At 40.7% G+C, this 17,384-nt stretch overlaps 1 protein-coding gene across 1 annotated transcript; it reads right to left on the reverse strand.

Moving 5' to 3' along the window:
- Window positions 1-5,682: 5,682 nt before the first annotated feature.
- Window positions 5,683-13,569, reverse strand: CYP7A1 (cytochrome P450 family 7 subfamily A member 1). Its single transcript, XM_082233859.1, has 6 exons — window positions 13,436-13,569; window positions 11,540-11,780; window positions 8,662-9,278; window positions 7,546-7,676; window positions 6,995-7,170; window positions 5,683-6,440 (listed from the first exon to the last, which is right to left on the reverse strand). Exons 1-6 carry the CDS (start codon window positions 13,513-13,515, stop codon window positions 6,141-6,143), a joined length of 1,545 nt encoding a protein of 514 aa, XP_082089985.1. The 5' UTR covers window positions 13,516-13,569; the 3' UTR covers window positions 5,683-6,140.
- Window positions 13,570-17,384: the final 3,815 nt, after the last annotated feature.

Genomic DNA, 17,384 nt, shown 5'->3' on the forward strand with positions numbered 1-17,384 from the left:
TTTTTATATCTGTAAGGTGTTGCTTATATCTCTATTTCTTAACGTAATATATTTTGTACTGTAATATTTCTGGGCATCTATTTAATGGAAATGACTTCTGTTGTTCAAAGGTTCAAGGATAATTGATGGTTCCATTTACTATACAAGTGATTAAAGATACCTGGAGTACTGAAGGCCCTTGACCAGTGCTAGTCAAGGCTATATTTTCAAGGCTGACTGTTTATACTCAAGGCTGACTGCTTATCAGCTAGCTACTTACAATACAACTTATCTGGTATATTGTAAAATACGTGTTCTTCTGTAAAGCTGATGTTGATAGCCTGAGGCTCAAACTACACATGACACGGTGGCAGATCTCTGTGTTCAAACTTGAATCTGCCCCAAGCACATAGAAAGCAGAGTTGGGAGAAAAAGCAATGGGGCCTTCCTCACCTGAGGCCTCACATGTCTGATCCCAGAAGTGAATAAATCTGGGATAAAAGCACATAGGCAGAGGAGCTGCAGAGGCTTAAGCAGCAAGCAAGGAGAGTGTTCCTCACATTTCACCCACAATCCCCCTTTCTGCTCTTTAAATTGGGCTGCCTATGCCATTGCAATAGATTCAGGTTAAAAGCATGTGTAGTTTGAGCCCGAGTTAGGGTGGTGTAGTGGACAGGGTGTTAAATGTACAGCCGTACCTTGGTAGTCAAACGCCTCAGTTGTCAAACAAATTGGCTCCCAACGTTGCAAACCAGAAGTGAATGTTCCGGTTTGTGAACGTTTTTGGAAGCTGAATATCCGACGTGGCTTATGCAGCTTCTGATTGGCTGCAGGAAGCTCCTGTGCCTTGGTTTTCGGACCGTTTCAGACCGTTTCGGGAGTCGAACAGACTCCCAGAATGGATTAAATTCGAGAACCAATGCACAACTGAACCCGTGATGTGAAATGACAAAGAAAGCTAGAGTACTTGGTTTTAAAGGAGAATGTAAGAACAGTAAGCTGTTGGAATGGAGAGAATCTTTTGGACAGGGCCATCCCAATACATTTTGGCACCTGAGGCAGACCACAAAATAGTGCCCCCCTTCCCAACAGGGAAGAAGGGTTGAGGGAAAATACACCAGGAACAAGCAGGGAAAGATCTACATTGGGATCTGCTGCCCCTGTGGATTCTGCTGCCTGAGGTGGTCGCCTCACCTTGCCTCCTAAGTGGGCCGGCCCTGCATTTGTTCCAAAGTCTGTGACAGGGTGTGGAATCGTTTTCAGCCAAAGGCCCACAGCCCCTCCTGGGGAAGCTTCTGGGAGCTGCATAGGTAGGCAAGGTCAGAGGCAAAAGTGGGTGGAGCAGTAGCCTTTATTCTGGTCATCCTAAAGTCAGAGGTTTCAGCACATCCAGCCATGCCTGGATCACATGGAGATCCAGGCATGCAAAAGGCATTATCACAGTTCAGGAGCATAACCCAGCCAAGCAAAATACACAAGGAAGGTGTGAAGCAGGGCCAGCAGTCTGGTGTGGCCTGAGTGGGAGAGAGTCTGCAGTGAGTCCCCTGAGCTGGCTAGAGAGCCCTGGAGGGTCATGTATGGCCCTAAGGCCTGAGGTTCCCCACCCCTGACATATAGGAAGAGCAGGGAAAATGTACTGGGTCTACATATACTACAAATTGTTCCTGGGATGGGAGAGGCTGTCCCCTTTAGTTCAGGCACTGGGGACTTCAAGGTTGGATTATTGCAATGCACTGTGTGTAGGGCTTCCCTTTCACTTGGCCTGCAAACCCCAGTTAGGGCAGAATGCTGCAGCCCAGTGCCAGGCCTAATTTAGTGTGTGGGGTGGAGGTTCCCATTGCTGATTGAAATAAAACAAGGTAGGGTGCTTTAACTTTTCCACCACAGGACATTTCAAAAGTTGCCTGGGCACACGCCATTCAGCCACTGTAAAAAGGCAGTGTTTCCTGAGTTCAGATTTTTTCTGGAAAATGTTTGCATACTGTATGTCCCAATTCTCTTGAAGAAGCAATGAGCACAGAGATGGCTTTAATGTTTGCTAGTCATACTTGCCATGTAGTGTATGCATTCAGATAAAGACTGCTTGATAGAACACCTGCATAGAACAAACTTGCAAAAGGCATGTTCCAAGTTTTCACACTGTGTGTGCTCTGAGGCAGTTCTTGTAGCCTGTTTACTGTGCTGAAGTCCACAGGGGGTTGGATGGATTGCGCTCCTTCTCACTGCACATAGGTCCCGAGCACCTAAGTTCCCCACTGTGTGGTCACAGGAAGGTCATGAGATAGCAAAGTTGGTGGAGCATTAGAACATGGGACTCTTACAGTTGTGGGTTCGAGCCCCACATAGGGCAAAAGATTCCTGCACTGCAGGGAATTGGACTAGATGACCCTTGTGGCTTCTTCCAACTCTACAATTCTGCGATTCTATGAGGAGGTCTCTAGCCAATCAAAACTCAAGGCCAGGTGACAGAGCTGACCCTCGTCAAAAATGGTTGTGATGTTTCCCAGGAAATGTAAATTTAGATTTAATCCCAATTATGAAGAGTTGGACACGACTAAACGACTAAACAACAACAACACCCATGGATGGAGCTTTCTGTTTCTTTCCCAGAGTTAATAGCTAACTAGTGGTATATGCTTGCATTAGTTATAGTAAAGGTTCTGTAGACTTTTATGGTAGACAATTTCCTTCTGCTGTGGGAGGCAGTTCAGACAGTGTAGTTTTCCTGGTCCCTTTGCAATTCATTGCTCAGAGAGCAACACATAGTTGTAGGACATGTGCAGTAACTGAGCTACAGGGCAAACTGGGTGCTCCCTGTGACTTTGCTAAATCTGACCACCCCTGGCATATCTAGTTATTGCTTCTGTTATCTAGTTAATATGGCCTGCCAGAGGTTTGAAGGAAGTCCACAAGGAAGTGATAGCTCTCCTCCAATATTTGCCAAGTGGTGATTGTTATTAATTAGCTAAGCAGAGCTTGCAAGTTCTGAGGCACTTCTCCTATAGACAGACAGTGACTGCATTATGCACACAAAATGGCACCATCTGCACACAAGATGGAGGTACCAGGAGGCTTTGGAGGTGGGGGTGGAGCCCCAAGGCTTGCAGGAGCACACAAAAACCGTCAGGGTGGAAAACTCCAGTGGAGCAGGGGAAGAGACAAAAACCAGCTTATTGAGGACAGAACATGGTCGATGTGCATGGAATGCTGACTGACTAGGGGAAAAATTGAAGAGGAGGAGGAGGGATGTAATGGTGTATTCTGGAAGTGGGTGAGGTTTGCTGGCTGTAGCCCTGAACAGGAACTATCCACACTAAAATAGTACCTTTTCACTAGTGCCTTTTGAATATCAGGTGGTAGGGGGCAGAAAAATGAGAAATAAATACAAGCCTGCTTCTGTGTTTCCCAGAAGCATTGGCTTGGGAATGCCGGGAAATAAGAAACATAACCCACGTGTACAAGGCTTGGGAATTTTCCTTCCAGTTGCAACTGGGGAAGTCAGTGTCCAGTTGAACTTAGGAAACATCTATGTATCAGTAACTAATAAGCAGATTATTATGGCCTATGTTGCTACTTCATAAGTTAAAAGATGAATTTGACACTGTCGGTCGTCTTTTCATGAATTGCACTGAAAAATCCTTTGTATGTTCTCGGGTAATTTGGACAGAAGAGCCTTGTAAACTGAAGTTATTGCAGGTTAAGTAAACAGGAGGGTTCCGTTCTTCATATTAGGCAAACTGGTGTAGTTCTGTTGACTTTAATGATGAAAGGGTCAGGTGCCAGGTGGGAATTAGCCAGAGTGGGGTTACTATTGTCTATTGGTACTCTAGGTCATAGCTGTCAACTTTTCCCTTTTCTTGCGAGGAATCCTATTCGGAATAAGGGAGTTTCCCTTAAAAAAAGGGAAACATTGACATCTATGCTCTAGGGAGAGAACATGGTACATATTTTTAAAATATTTTGCTGTAATAGCGTGCTCAGTTTCTTGTAATATAGAATATCTAAGGTCACTTGCAGATGGGCAATTTCGGTTTGGTGCCTTTCTCACTTTACCAGTTTTAAATTCCTGTTTCTGTGCTTTGAAACACAGCTGCGGCCATTGCCACCAGCCGAGCAGCTTTAATGAAAATTAATCATTTCACTGCAATGTCTTTATTGAAACTCGTAAGTTTAATAAACACATTTTTGTATGTGGTTTTGACAAATATACACATTTTACAAGCCATTTGGAGAGTGACAGTTTTGGAGGAAGACTGTGTTTTAGATCATAATCATGTTTTGAAAATTGTGAATTAGGTAGATTTGCCTTTAAATACAAACTGAGTCAAATTTGTTCTCCATCTCATCTCCATCTCCATCCCATAAATAGTAAGCCTATTTATTGAGCATTTCATCTGATTTCAGTGCATCAAGGAACTGTTATACCACACTTTCCAGTGCTTTTTCTCATCACTTTCCTTATCGCAAAAAAACACACATTTTTTTTGAGAGAAGTGGATTTGTTGTGTGAGACCTCAAAATCAACTTTAATTGCACAACCTGAATTTGCCAGTAAGTGGTTGAATCCCAGCCAAAAATATGGTATTTTGTAAGCACCCTGTTTTTTGTTCTCTAACAGTGTTGCTACATGATTATAAGCAAAACATCCCACCAGCTGTTTGCTCATGAGCAAGGATAGCGCTTTTTCTGAGTTTCGCCCAAGATCGTTATTTGCATCCCCATGGCTGAGTTATTTATTTATTTGCTTGCTTATATATTTCACAAGATTAATCAGACACCTTTGAAAAGTGATTGAGATATTTTATTGAAGAAAATGTAATGAACAGAAATTAACAATGCACACATACACACCTCATTTGGATAAATGTGAAGGTTGGAACATGATACATTTAAGAATCTCGAATGTCAGCATATAGTAGCCTTAAATAAGCACCATCCCTGCCTGCATAAGCATTTCATCCTCTTCCAAAGATCAGGACAAGTTTTGTACCAGCTGCCCTGATGACGCTAAATCATAACCCCTTTTTGTCTGTTTGTCTGCAAGTTTTGTTTGCGGCATTATGCAACCAGCTTCTACAGAAAGAGATAAAGTAACCTCTCCGTCAGCTCAGAAGCTTGGTCACTTATTTACTTACTTGCAATACATATATACATATATTTAACCAAATACCTAAGGTAAAAAACAACACAGAACATTCAAACAGATTAAACAACCATTGGTTTAAGCAACAGTTCCCATCCCATTTTTCACCTGTTACAGCCCACTCACTCCCCTTCTGCCTCTCACGCAAGGGGGGTTCCACTCTGTGACAACAGACTCATGCTGGGACTTTTGAGCAACTTAAGACCTTTCATCCCTATTCTGCAATCCATTCAGGCTCTCATCCTGAGCAGTATTTTTTAATACTTATGAATGGTTGCCTACAGGTATCCACCCCTTGTCTATACAGTGGTGCCCCGCAAGACGAATGCCTCGCAAGACGAAAAACTTGCTAGACGAAAGGGTTTTTCGGTTTTGCGTTGCTTCGCTAGACGAATTTCCCTATGGGCTTGCTTCGTAAGATGAAAACGTCTTGCGCTTTTTTTAAAAAGCCGCTTGAAGAGGCGCAGTTGCGACGGACCGTGCTTCGCAAGATGAAAAACATCGCAAGACGAAAAGACTCGCGGAACGAATTATTTTCGTCTTGCGAGGCACCACTGTAGAAGCAACTGGGCAAAAAAGCAAACACAAAATAAAGAGATGGTGTCAATAAGGCCCAGATGCTTTTTCTCTCCCCTTCTCAATCCTGACAAAAATCACAGGCCTCAAAATCAGTAGTGGGATATACAGGTGGATTTGCTGGTCTCTTCCATCTCTCTTGTCCTTACTAGCCAGCACAAAACTGTGTTCTCCGAACACACATTCCTCACATTGACACCCCTACTATGACTCAAAAGCTCCACTGGAGACCCAGCAGTAGCACATAGAGTAGATATGTATAGTATTTCTTGTTATTTTTGAGCCTATAAAAAAAGGAAACATTTTCTATACAACCATATTAAGCAACATAGTTTCTCCCAGCCCTCATTATTCCTCCTAATGCATTCCATTGCCATCACTGCATGAATTTTTTTACCCCTGTGGGGACCAAATACATAAACAACATTTTTCTTCCACACATTCATAGGCATTTTAATCTGTACTTGAAATCAATGTCACTTGTAGGTTGTAAAACACCAAGTCCAACCCGCGATTGGTCTGAAGACGGGCATGTCACATTCTTGTCAAGAAGCTCCACTTCAAAATAAGATAGCAATAAAGTCAAAAATTGTTTAATTTCATGAACGGCCAATAATCTTCCAGGACATTTTGCAAGTCCCATTCCAAAAGGCATATAATAATATTTTAATTTGCGACCATTGTGGTAAAAAGTGGTCTTTTCCTTTCCATTTTCCTCAAGATAGCGGTCATATTTGTATGTCTGCAAAAAAAAGTCCAAAATAATGCAGTTTTAAACTCAACATCATTTAGGAAGCATAGGATTATTTCAGATTTGCAAATGAAATATTAATGTGTGTTCATCTTCCTTAATACTTTAAATTGGATTTGTATACGAGTTCCTCCAAAAGCTTGAGTTGCCAAATGTTCTACCATTCTTTTTCAATAAAGATAAAATAAATTCATCTCAGTTAATTATTGAAATACAAAATAAATTACAGCTAGCAGTTCTGTAATTATTAAAGTATTAATCAACTCTTTTGTGCTCATGAAATTGGAAAAGGAGAGGGAACATTTTTAATCATAATTTTTTTACCAAAGTTTCTGCTTGTTTGGCATACAACTGCTGCTGCTAAATGTTCCTTCCTTGCTTCACTCCAGAATGCCTCTTTTAAAGAGCTCTGGAATTTATCTAGCAAAAAACCAGCACTTGTGTGCAATAAGAGGCAACAATATTGATGTCAAGTGGTTGGCTGCAAGCACTAAGGCAATTCTGCTGAGGTGTGCAGTTTTGTTTTGAAGCTGTCAGTTACTCACCAGGGGATCAGAGTAGATTTCTGGATCAAAATGCAACAGCTGGGAATAAAGAGCTATGGTGTCATCTTTGCGGATATTGTAGGAGTTGCTGTCTAATTGCAAAACGAAATCTTCCTTAGCAACTCTGACTGTCATAGATGCACTGGAGAGCCTTATTGCTTCCTTGATAACACTATCTGTGTAGGAAAGAAAGAAAGAAAGAAAGAAAGAAAGAAAGAAAGAAAGAGAGAGAGAGAGAAACCGTCAACCTAGATACAGTATACACAGGTGTGCTGCTGCTCAGATTGCAAAATTCAAAGTAATGTGATTGACACAAATAAAAGAAAGTCAATGGGGAGAACAACAAAATTCCTTGGAATTTGTATGCTTCCACCAAACGCTATTGTAGTTAGAAAGAAACTGATTGTTGTCACATATTTAGGATAATGTGACTGTAACTAAGAGCATTAGAGAACTGATCAGTTTCAATCATATAATGGTTCCTAAATATTGGAATATGTTATTTTATCGTTAGTATGTAAAAGTAGAGGATTCAGGTTAAGCAACTATACCTAATATAGGCATGTCATCCAGCTGTTTGCGGTTCAAAGAAATAGGTTTCTTGGTCGAGTCTATCTTTATCTCAGCATCTTCTAACACCCGTTGCACCTCTTTAATAGCTGCTTCCATTGCTTTTGGATTCCTGAAATTAAAAAAGTACAATTTTTAAACTTTTTTTTTTACTTTTACTCTTTTACCTGAAACCATAGTACAATTATCACTATAATCTAGTCCATGCAATTAGTGCAAGAAAAAGAAACTGCAAGTCATTGTCTGCAGGTTCATCCAAAAGCAGGGAAGAGTTGCAGGCAGGCCTGAATTATCAAGGATGGCATGATCATCTAGTTGTATCTTGGAGGCTTTGAGAGATCCAAGCTGGGATTGCCTGCTCTAGGTACCCTGGCCCTAGCACTGAATGTTGTCTTTCATACCAACTCAGTATGAAATGACCACTTTGAACCACACCCTCCAAACATGTAACACCTACCTAAGTAACTTGCTTTTGGCCGAACCCTCATGCCCATCCCCACTCCTGGGAAATATACAAGCAGGACATCAGGGCAATAGCCATCTTCAATTACAGTTGTACCTCAGGTTATAGACGCTTCAGGTTACAGACTCCACTAACCCAGAAATAGTACCTCAGGTTAAGAACTTTGCTTCAGGATGAGAACAGAAATCATGTGGTGGCGCGGCGGCAGCAGGAGGCCCCATTAGCTAAAGTGATACCTCAGGTTAAGAACAGTTTCGGGCTAAGAACGGATCTCCGGAACAAATTAAGTTCTTAACATGAGGGTACCACTGTATTTGTTTGTCCCCGGAATCTAGTTTTTAGATGTGCATCGCTTCTGAACATGGAGCTACCATAACTAAGGACAACTCTGGGATAGCAGAGGGAGAGGTAAAAAGAACAAAAGAAATAAAGGTGCAGTCTTCACCCCACTCACCTGGGAGTAAGCCCCATTGAATTCAATAGGACTTACTTTTGAGTAGACATCATTAGGCTTGCACTGTCCAAGACCAGTACAGGGAAATGCAGCTCATGAGCAGCGACATGTCCACCATGTTATGTTCTATCTGGTAAATGGTAAGCCAAAGTCTGTAGCATGGGAAATGTAGCTACTTACCTAATAAGAAAGAATAAAGTCCAAAAGGTTGCAGGTATTGTGTTAGACTGTGAAGCCCACAGAACTGCAAGGTGGGTCTTTGCTTTTTCCTTTTCATCAAAAGTGGAGAGAGTATCATTGAAGAACATGCGGAGGGAAATGAGCTCAGAGATGTTGTGTCTTTTTTTAAGGGTCTTGTGGAGCAGAGCATCAGCTAGCTTCTCTCGTGCACTGTGGGCACTTTTGAACAGGTGGATTGGTAGGCCTGCCACAAGGGCCGGAAAGACTTGGTCAAATACCTTGAAGTTCTCCAGGGTACTGAGGATAAATGCTCTGTGGGCTTCTTGGTTGGCAGAAAGTCCCTTGTCATGGCCCACTGAGTTAAAATCTGTGCCAAACAGTGTTAGAAACCCAGCTTCAAACATCACACGGCAGCAGAATTCATAAAGTTTATCAGTTACCCAGTCACTGGAGTCAATTCTCGATGCATTTGGTTCTACCATGACATAGTGCAGGTTTTCCATCATGGACTCAGCGAGAAAGGTTAATGCATTACCCTGCAGGTTTCTAGTGAAGGTCTGGTGTATATTCTCAGTGGTGTTTCCATCATCTGGGTCAATACTACGATGTCCAAATGCCTGTTGTAAAAAAATGGGGAATGTTACAATTTATTCACAATTTATTATTTATCCGATCCCTTCCCCCTGCCCACAGCTCTGCCTGCTGGCATGTGGGAGCAAAATAGTTATTCAGGCAGGCAGGCACAGCCCTTTGCATCTCATAGGGTACCATTTATGAAAAGCATTCCACCTCTGAGGGTCTTTGTTGGGAGGCTGCACCTTGAGATACAGCTGAAAAGCTGTGTCTAAGCAGAAAACTGCCTGCAGCGCTTTGGATGCTGCCCTAAGTGAAGAATAATTTACAAGTGAAATCAGAGGCAAAATATTTTCTCCATAATTTAGTACAGGAATAGAAATCATTAAACATGGATGTTGATGGATGTTGACAGATAAAGTATGACCACTTAGAACCCCTATCCAGTATCCATTTAAGGCTTTGTAATTGTCTCCAAGAGGAGTTGGAACAGGCTGTAGTTTTGCCAAGGAGGATGGCAAAATGATATTAAGTACTAAATTTGAGAGTAATCCTAAATCTTTTCTTCCAGATTTCGAAATCCATCATCTTAATAGCTGTCTGGTGAAGACGGTTTATGTTTTAAGGAGGACAGTGAAGCCAATTAACCGTACAAACTTGCTGTTACCAATACTGAGCAATGCACGCACAAACACACCCACCCACCCTGTAGAAATGTACTTCAGCTTTCATAATAACATTCCAAATTTCATAGAAGACAATAGATAAGGCTTGGACACTGAAGCAGTAATCCAGAGCATACTTGACTGGAAATAAGTACCACTGAGGGCACCCTCTTTTCCATGCTTACTTTGAAGAAAGCCCTACTGGACTCATTGGGCCTTAATCTAGGTTAGCATGGATGGAAATGGAGCCTGAATCAATCAGATTTAGGTCATGTTAAGACTCATCTGGTGGAAAGTTAATCTGTGCATTGTTGCTGCCAATATGTATTCATTTACTTCAAATTAAAATAAAACTTACCTAGACATCAAAACAAATCAATTCATAGCAACTATATCATAAACTAATATCTATTCCAGCAATCTGTGGTTCACAATCCTATACATGTTACTCATGAGTAAAGCCTAGGAATTTAAATGGGGCTTGCTTACTGCCAAGTAAGTGCACAAACACTGCAGCTTGATTTTCTTAAATGGACCAATATTGATTCATTTAAATATGTACTTAAAATCAATTTTCATGTACATTAAGGAAGGATTTAAGGCTCATTGTGGAGACAGTTATATTATTGAGATATGAATATTAAGGGAAACTAATTACAACTTAATGAGAACCTTGGGCTCCACTTCCAATTGCACTTTAAAAAGGTAAGAAGGATCTCCCTTAGCTCCATTAGGATCTGGCATGGTTTGGCAGCCCCAGAAAGAAGAGGAGAAGGAGGAACATGGAGGAACAGATGGGGAGGGGAGAGGGCTGAATGGCTAACATGACTCCATATGAGAAAGAAGGGGTAGAAGATTGGCTGGCTCTCTCCACCATCCCTCTCATGGAACACAGAGCTTCAGCAGGGAACTGGGAAGATTTGACCAGTCAGAGACAGAGGCTGATCAGGGCAAGGTGACATTGAAGCTGGAGACAGAGGGGCAGGACACAGTCTTGTCTCCAATAACCAGGTGCCACTATCATAGGTGGGATCAGGCACATCTGCACAGATGGATCATCCGTGTGCAGACATGGTAGCATCATAGTGTGAGATAGTCTTGTGAGAGAGCTCACTCCAGATCTTTAAAAGTTGGTGGGAGGAGCACTTCAACTGTCAGGGCACGTTCATAGCTTCCATTCAGTTATAGACTTCTGGTCTCGCTCGTGTACCTTGGAAACTTGACTTCTGGAGCTTGGGCTTGCTGCCAAGCCTGCACTGTTACTAGTCTGAGTAAAGATCATTTCAAGTAAGAGTCAATTTCGATCTGGTGGGTGGGGAACTTCCGGGCCCTAGGCCAAATTTGGCCCAGCAAGTGCCCCAGTTTGGCCTGTGACGCAAACTACGTCTCACTTGTAATGTCGGCTCAAATTTGCTGTTTGGTGGCACAACTTTTATATTGGGTATTTCTCCCTTCTTGGGGCATTTTAAGTTCAGTAAGCTGATATTTGTTTAGCTTGCTCTGTTGTTTTAAGATGCCCAATAGTCTATTTTTGTACATATTTTGTTGCTGCTGATTTTATTTCATATTCCATAATTCTGGTGTCTGTATAGATGAAGGATAGACCATGAATATTTTTAACAGGTAAAGTTAACTGCTACCTTTGCAGAGATTGCAAAATGGAACTTTTTCCAGTCCAGGTGTCTTCCGTGTCCCACCACTGCATGATATGAAAAGGGGTCAGTGAGAAAATGAACATATTTTCCAGCCAATTTGCAAGTAAAAATGGGACCATATTTTTTTTGTCTTGTCCTGAGGAAGTTGAGAGGATTGGCACCAAACTGCAAAGCACAGCCAAGATACGGCAGTAGCCCATTCTCCAAGGGTGGCTCACTTGGACGTCTGCAAAAGGCAATATATACAAGGTGAAGATTATGGCTGTAAATTAATATACGAGCTTCAAATCTGCTGTGCAAGAATCTATTTATTACACACATCCATCACTGCTAGAAGGAATTGCCCTCCTCTGAGCAATAAATGCACTAAGAAGGCGGTAGATAACTGGCAAATAATGAGTTTGGTACAATACAGAAGCTTGTTATAGCCCTGATAATGAGAATGCATCAGACACACTGTAAATCAAATTTGATGAAATTTACCTTTGCTTTTAAACATATCACTTCTACCTTGTTTACTCTTGGTTGGTGTGTCTCTTTATTTTAAATAGAAATTGTAGTTCATGGCAAACTATGTTTACCTGGATAAGTTTTATTACCAAATGAATATTACAGAGCATGCATGTGTGTTGGGCAGAGTTGAGATATAAATACATATTTTTAAATGTATTTTCTATGTGAAAGAAGCCACCTCTGAGAGTCTGCTAAGCCCAGACTTGGCAGCTGGTTTGCTGCAATAGATGCAGTACCTGTTGGGTTTGAGTGCTCTGCCTTGTTTGCTCTTTGGAACAATAGATCTACTAGTATTGCTGCTGTGTGTGCGCGTCTGTGTAGAAATCAAGCCTGCCAGCTTTAACTGTGTTGACTGTTCTGCATATCTACTACTCAACTACTGCTCTGATTTCAGAGCGAAGATTCTCGTGCAAAAGCAGCTGCTTGCATGTATAGCCAATGCACATGTCCACATTCACATTTTATTGCTAATTCAAGCCTCCTTGAACAGCCTGGTTGAATCTTTAGAAGCCTACACAGATGTGTTCTCTCCCACATCCAGTCATCAATAGTAATGCACATGTAAAACAGCAAGTAGGGAAAATTTAATGCAGTATTGTGGAACGTTACTGATCATTAATCTCATGGGCAATCAAATAATCTGAACCCATCAAAGAAAGATAAACGAATTATTGTTGGCTTCTTTCACACTTAGAGCTTCATATTTGAACCAAGGTTGTAATTTGGGGCAAGGAACGGAAAGCACATGCTGAATTGCTATGTCTTTGGATATATTCCTCCATTTGGATGTCTGCTACAGATTACATTTTAGTAGTACAACTTCTTATCGTTCAATAGAAAGCACACACAGATAACATTCATCTCTCTCTCTCTTTAATCTAACGAGCAAACAACAGAAACAGTATAATGACAATGTAGGAAAAGTCATTAAGCATCCTGTTTACATTATGCAGACCAAACAAGCAACAGTGCTGGCCACTTCTAATAAATTAGACACTCTTTATTCCAATTCCCATAATTAATTAGCTGACACAGATATGTTGCATGCATTTGTTCCTTTTCTTTATATTTATTATGTGCCTAGTTTAAGTAATTGGGAGCATCTCACCTTTTTTGGAAAGCATGTACACATAAAAAGTGAATCATTAAATAAATAAATAAACAAACTAGATACTACTAAACCAGACTGTTTTTCTTAAACATACTAATTTTATAAAATTATACATATGTTATATAATTATACACATTACTAATATATGAAAATATAATATATATCATTAATTTTAATTAACAAACACAAATGCTAATGTATTGTGATTTTAGAGAAGAAAACTTCATGAAATAATGTATGAAAACAATCCTCCTTACCTCCTCCTTATTCCCAGAACAAGCCATAGCATTAAGCACAGAATCACCACTATTCCCCATATCAAAAGCAATGAAACCATTTCAGACAATTATAGTGAAATGTCAAGTATGAAACAATGGTTTACACTGAAGCCCGAGACTGATATAGAAGACGACAAAGGGCCACTTTTTATATTCAGCAGGAACACCTGTTCACTTAACTGTACTTAAGTAACCCATGTAAGCTATTAATTAACCATTTCTGGACAAAATTTCTGTGCCTGCTGTTGGACCAAAATCTATGTAAAGACCAAGAGAGAATTGGATTAGATATCTGAGATGGTGGCCTTGAGCTGATAACCACAGTGTCTGTGAGTGGCCAAAGTAATCAAAGAGCTTTAATAACTGATAATGTAAAGGTCTCTCAGACATGTTTTGATCTATTATATAGATTTAGCAAGTACAGTTTATAGTTCAGTTTTAGCTGTAAGTGAATTAGCTGTTTAATGACCTTACCTCTGTTGTGTTGCCAAGTTTTGATTTCAATTTTTTGTTGTTATGGAAACAGGAGTGGCTAAGGATAAAAGTGATAGGTTGGCATGGGTCCAAGATTCAGTTTGATGAGTCACAGGAGGAGCCTAGCTGAATTGCTGATGCACTGAAATACCAAAGTCATTGCTAGATTAATGCTGATGCAGGAGAAAAACATTCTCATGTAGCCAATAGTGCTTATCCTGTTGAGTTTGTTCAGCTAATTTTTTCTGATTAATTTCTGGAGGTGTAGTGAAACTGAGGGACGCGGGTGGCGCTGTGGGTTAAACCACAGAGCCTAGGACTTGCCGATCAGAAGGTTGGTGGTTCGAATCCCCGCAACGGGGTGAGTACCCGCTGCTCGGTCCCTGCTCCTGCCAACCTAGCAATTCGAAAGCATGTCAAAGTGCAAGTAGATAAATAGGTACCGCTCCGGCGGGAAGGTAAACGGCGTTTCCGTGCGCTGCTCTGGTTCGCCAGAAGCGGCTTAGTCATGCTGGCCAATAAAGCAAGATGAGCGCTGCAACCCCAGAGTCGGTCACGACTGGACCTAATGGTCAGGGGTCCCTTTACCTTTACTTTAGTGAAACTGATGCTCATCACACTAGGAAAATATCTAGAAGCAACTAGGTAAATTATGATTACCATGAGCAATTCTCACTCCTTAGCATGCACAAACTTAGGAAGTGGCCATATTGTGGGGGTAAATATGAACCGTTTGACCCATGTGTGGGGGGCGGCGGTAAAATAACAAAAGAATTGGATAGGTGCCTGGATTCAAAATGCGGGCTAAACTCACTGTCAAGCAGAAGAGAGCCTCCAGTAGCACAGTTTAAACTCTCAAAAGTTTAGCAGTATTAGAACATGGAAATATAGGTTGTTAGACCCTTTTATCCCACTTAGTTGCATAAACACTCCCCTCTTTCTGCCTCTCCTGCAATGAACAGATCACACATTGTTAAGTAAGTTTAAAATTCTTTACTTACAAAACATTCCAAAGGTCAGGTTCATGCATTTATCTAAGCAGCAAGGAGAACACAGGCAGAATATACAGAAATACAGCGTCAAACATGTGGTCTGAGCTTGCTTAGACATGTCTTCCTTGGTCAGTTACAAGATTGGGAAACTAAGATGACCTTAGAAATCCAAACCCAGGTGCAGAAATTGAAAATGTTGCTTTTAAAGAGTGATTTACTTACCAAAAAAAACCCTATAAGCTTTACAGACAAGCTTTTTAGGAAGCATATAACCCTTTCCCTCACATTGGTTCCAATACAAATACCACAAAACACACACACACACACACACACACACACTTGGGGGGGGGTCTGGGAAAGAGGAGGACTATTCAGTTGACTAAAGAGATTTCTAGAAGCAGAAATGCTTCTCCACTTTCTGCTTAAAGCTAAATAGCAATTATTGGTTGTTGCTCAATTGTTCACATCTGGGAACAGCACCCTAAGTAACTGAAGTAGTATTCCCCTGTCTTCGTCTGCCTTCATTTCCCACTTCCTCTGTAGTCTCACATGCATCTTTTTTCAATATTGTGAGCCCCTTTGAGTACAGACTCGCATTCTTTGTAAAGTACCATGTACATTATTTCATTTTAAATGTGTATATTGCCCTTCACTTGTAGATCTCAGGGTGGTTCGCAGCATAAAAACACAAGCTAAAAACACGAAATCCACAATAAAAAGAATAAGAACAAAACAAATCAGTAACACCTCACCCCCAACCCGCTTTCACAAACATCTTTAAAGGAGTATAGGATGTTAATCAGCCAAAGACTGATAATGGTGCTAAATAAATAAATGTTAATAATGTTCTTTCTGAGTTCCTTTCTCCCATGTTTCTGTCTGCTTGTAGCTCTCCCCCTCCCCTTTATCTCCCCCTCTCTCCATCTCTTCATTATATATATATATATATAATGTATACACATATATAATGTGTGTGTGTGTGTGTTCACACACAGTGGAACCTCAGTTTTCGAGCGTCTCGGAAGCCGAACAATTCGGAACCTGAACGCCAAAAACCTGGAAGTAATTGCTTCTGTTTTCAAACGTGCCTTGGAAGTCAAATGGCTTCTGGGGTGCATTTTTAATTTTTTCCCCATTGACTTTGCAGCCAGCCCATTGATCCTCAGTTGTCAAACATTTCGAAAGTCAAATGGTCTTTCTTCCGGAACGGATTACATTTGGCAACCGAGGTTCCATTGTATATGAGACAGTTACGGTTTCATAAGCAGTCAGTTGAAGAGATATAATCTGTAAATATATAGTCCCCAATTATATATTTGGAGAATGATCCTTCCAGACTATAGACCAGGTATAGCCAACAGGGTGTCCTCCCTATGTTGCTGTACTACAACTTCCACAAACCCATAGTTACAATTTCTCAGCCTAACTTGCCTCACAGGGTTGTTGTGAGGATAAAATGGAGAGGAGAAGAAATCGTGTCAGCCACCTTGAACTTTTTGGACGAAAGACAGGATATAAATGTAATAATACATAAAATAATAAATAACCCTCTACCATAGGCCATGGTGTTTAGAGTCGATGGGAGTTGGAGTCCAGTAATATCTGGGGGTGGGGAGTGCCATATATTATACTCCTTTAAAGCCCATCAAATATATACAAGGATTTACACATTACACATACCACATTTATTGTAGGGTGGAGATTAATAAGTGAGAACAGGGTACATATATGTGGGGGAAATGAGGACAATGAGCCAAATGTGTCATTGTTTCTGTTGTTCTATATTTTAAATAATAAACATTCCTTCTCAGGACTTAAATGTAGTATGGAAAAGGTGGACAGCTGAAAGTTTTATAGACAAAGGAATTATGTGTACCTCTTCCAATTTCCAGAGATCCCCTCATATTTTTCTTTCATTTTTTATGTAAATGAACAGCTATATTGAATAATAAAAATGTTCCTTCAAAGTTAAAGTTTTTGAATTCTTCTTCCCCTCCAAACTGGCCCCTCTAGGTTCTACGAATGCATTTTCGATGGTTCCTCGATGAGATAATGAATACTAATGAAGCTTTTACTTGAAGTTCTTTTCTTAATTCCCAATACACACTCCACCATCTGCCAAGTGTGGCTTATATTTTTAAATGATTTTTACTTTTCATAATTAATTTCCCATTAATAATACAGAATAACTAATTTGCATCTGATTAAGCAGCATTTTATTATTTATCATTGTGTGTAATTCACATTATGTAAGTCAAGCATATTCATTTTCTCAAATATTCATTTTCTCAAATATCAAATAACACAAAACCCTAATCTCCAAGCAGCAACAGACTCCAGGGTGTCAAGCACTTACTCAGGGCACAACCTGAGTGTAAAATACCCCCCCCCCCTCTGGATATTGCTTTAGTTTACCAGGAGAGCTCCAAACCCCAGCACAGAGCAATACATGTCTTTATGTA

The sequence above is a fragment of the Podarcis vaucheri genome, assembly GCF_965113315.1.
Source record: "Podarcis vaucheri genome assembly, chromosome: 8".
Lineage (NCBI taxonomy): Eukaryota > Metazoa > Chordata > Lepidosauria > Squamata > Lacertidae > Podarcis > Podarcis vaucheri.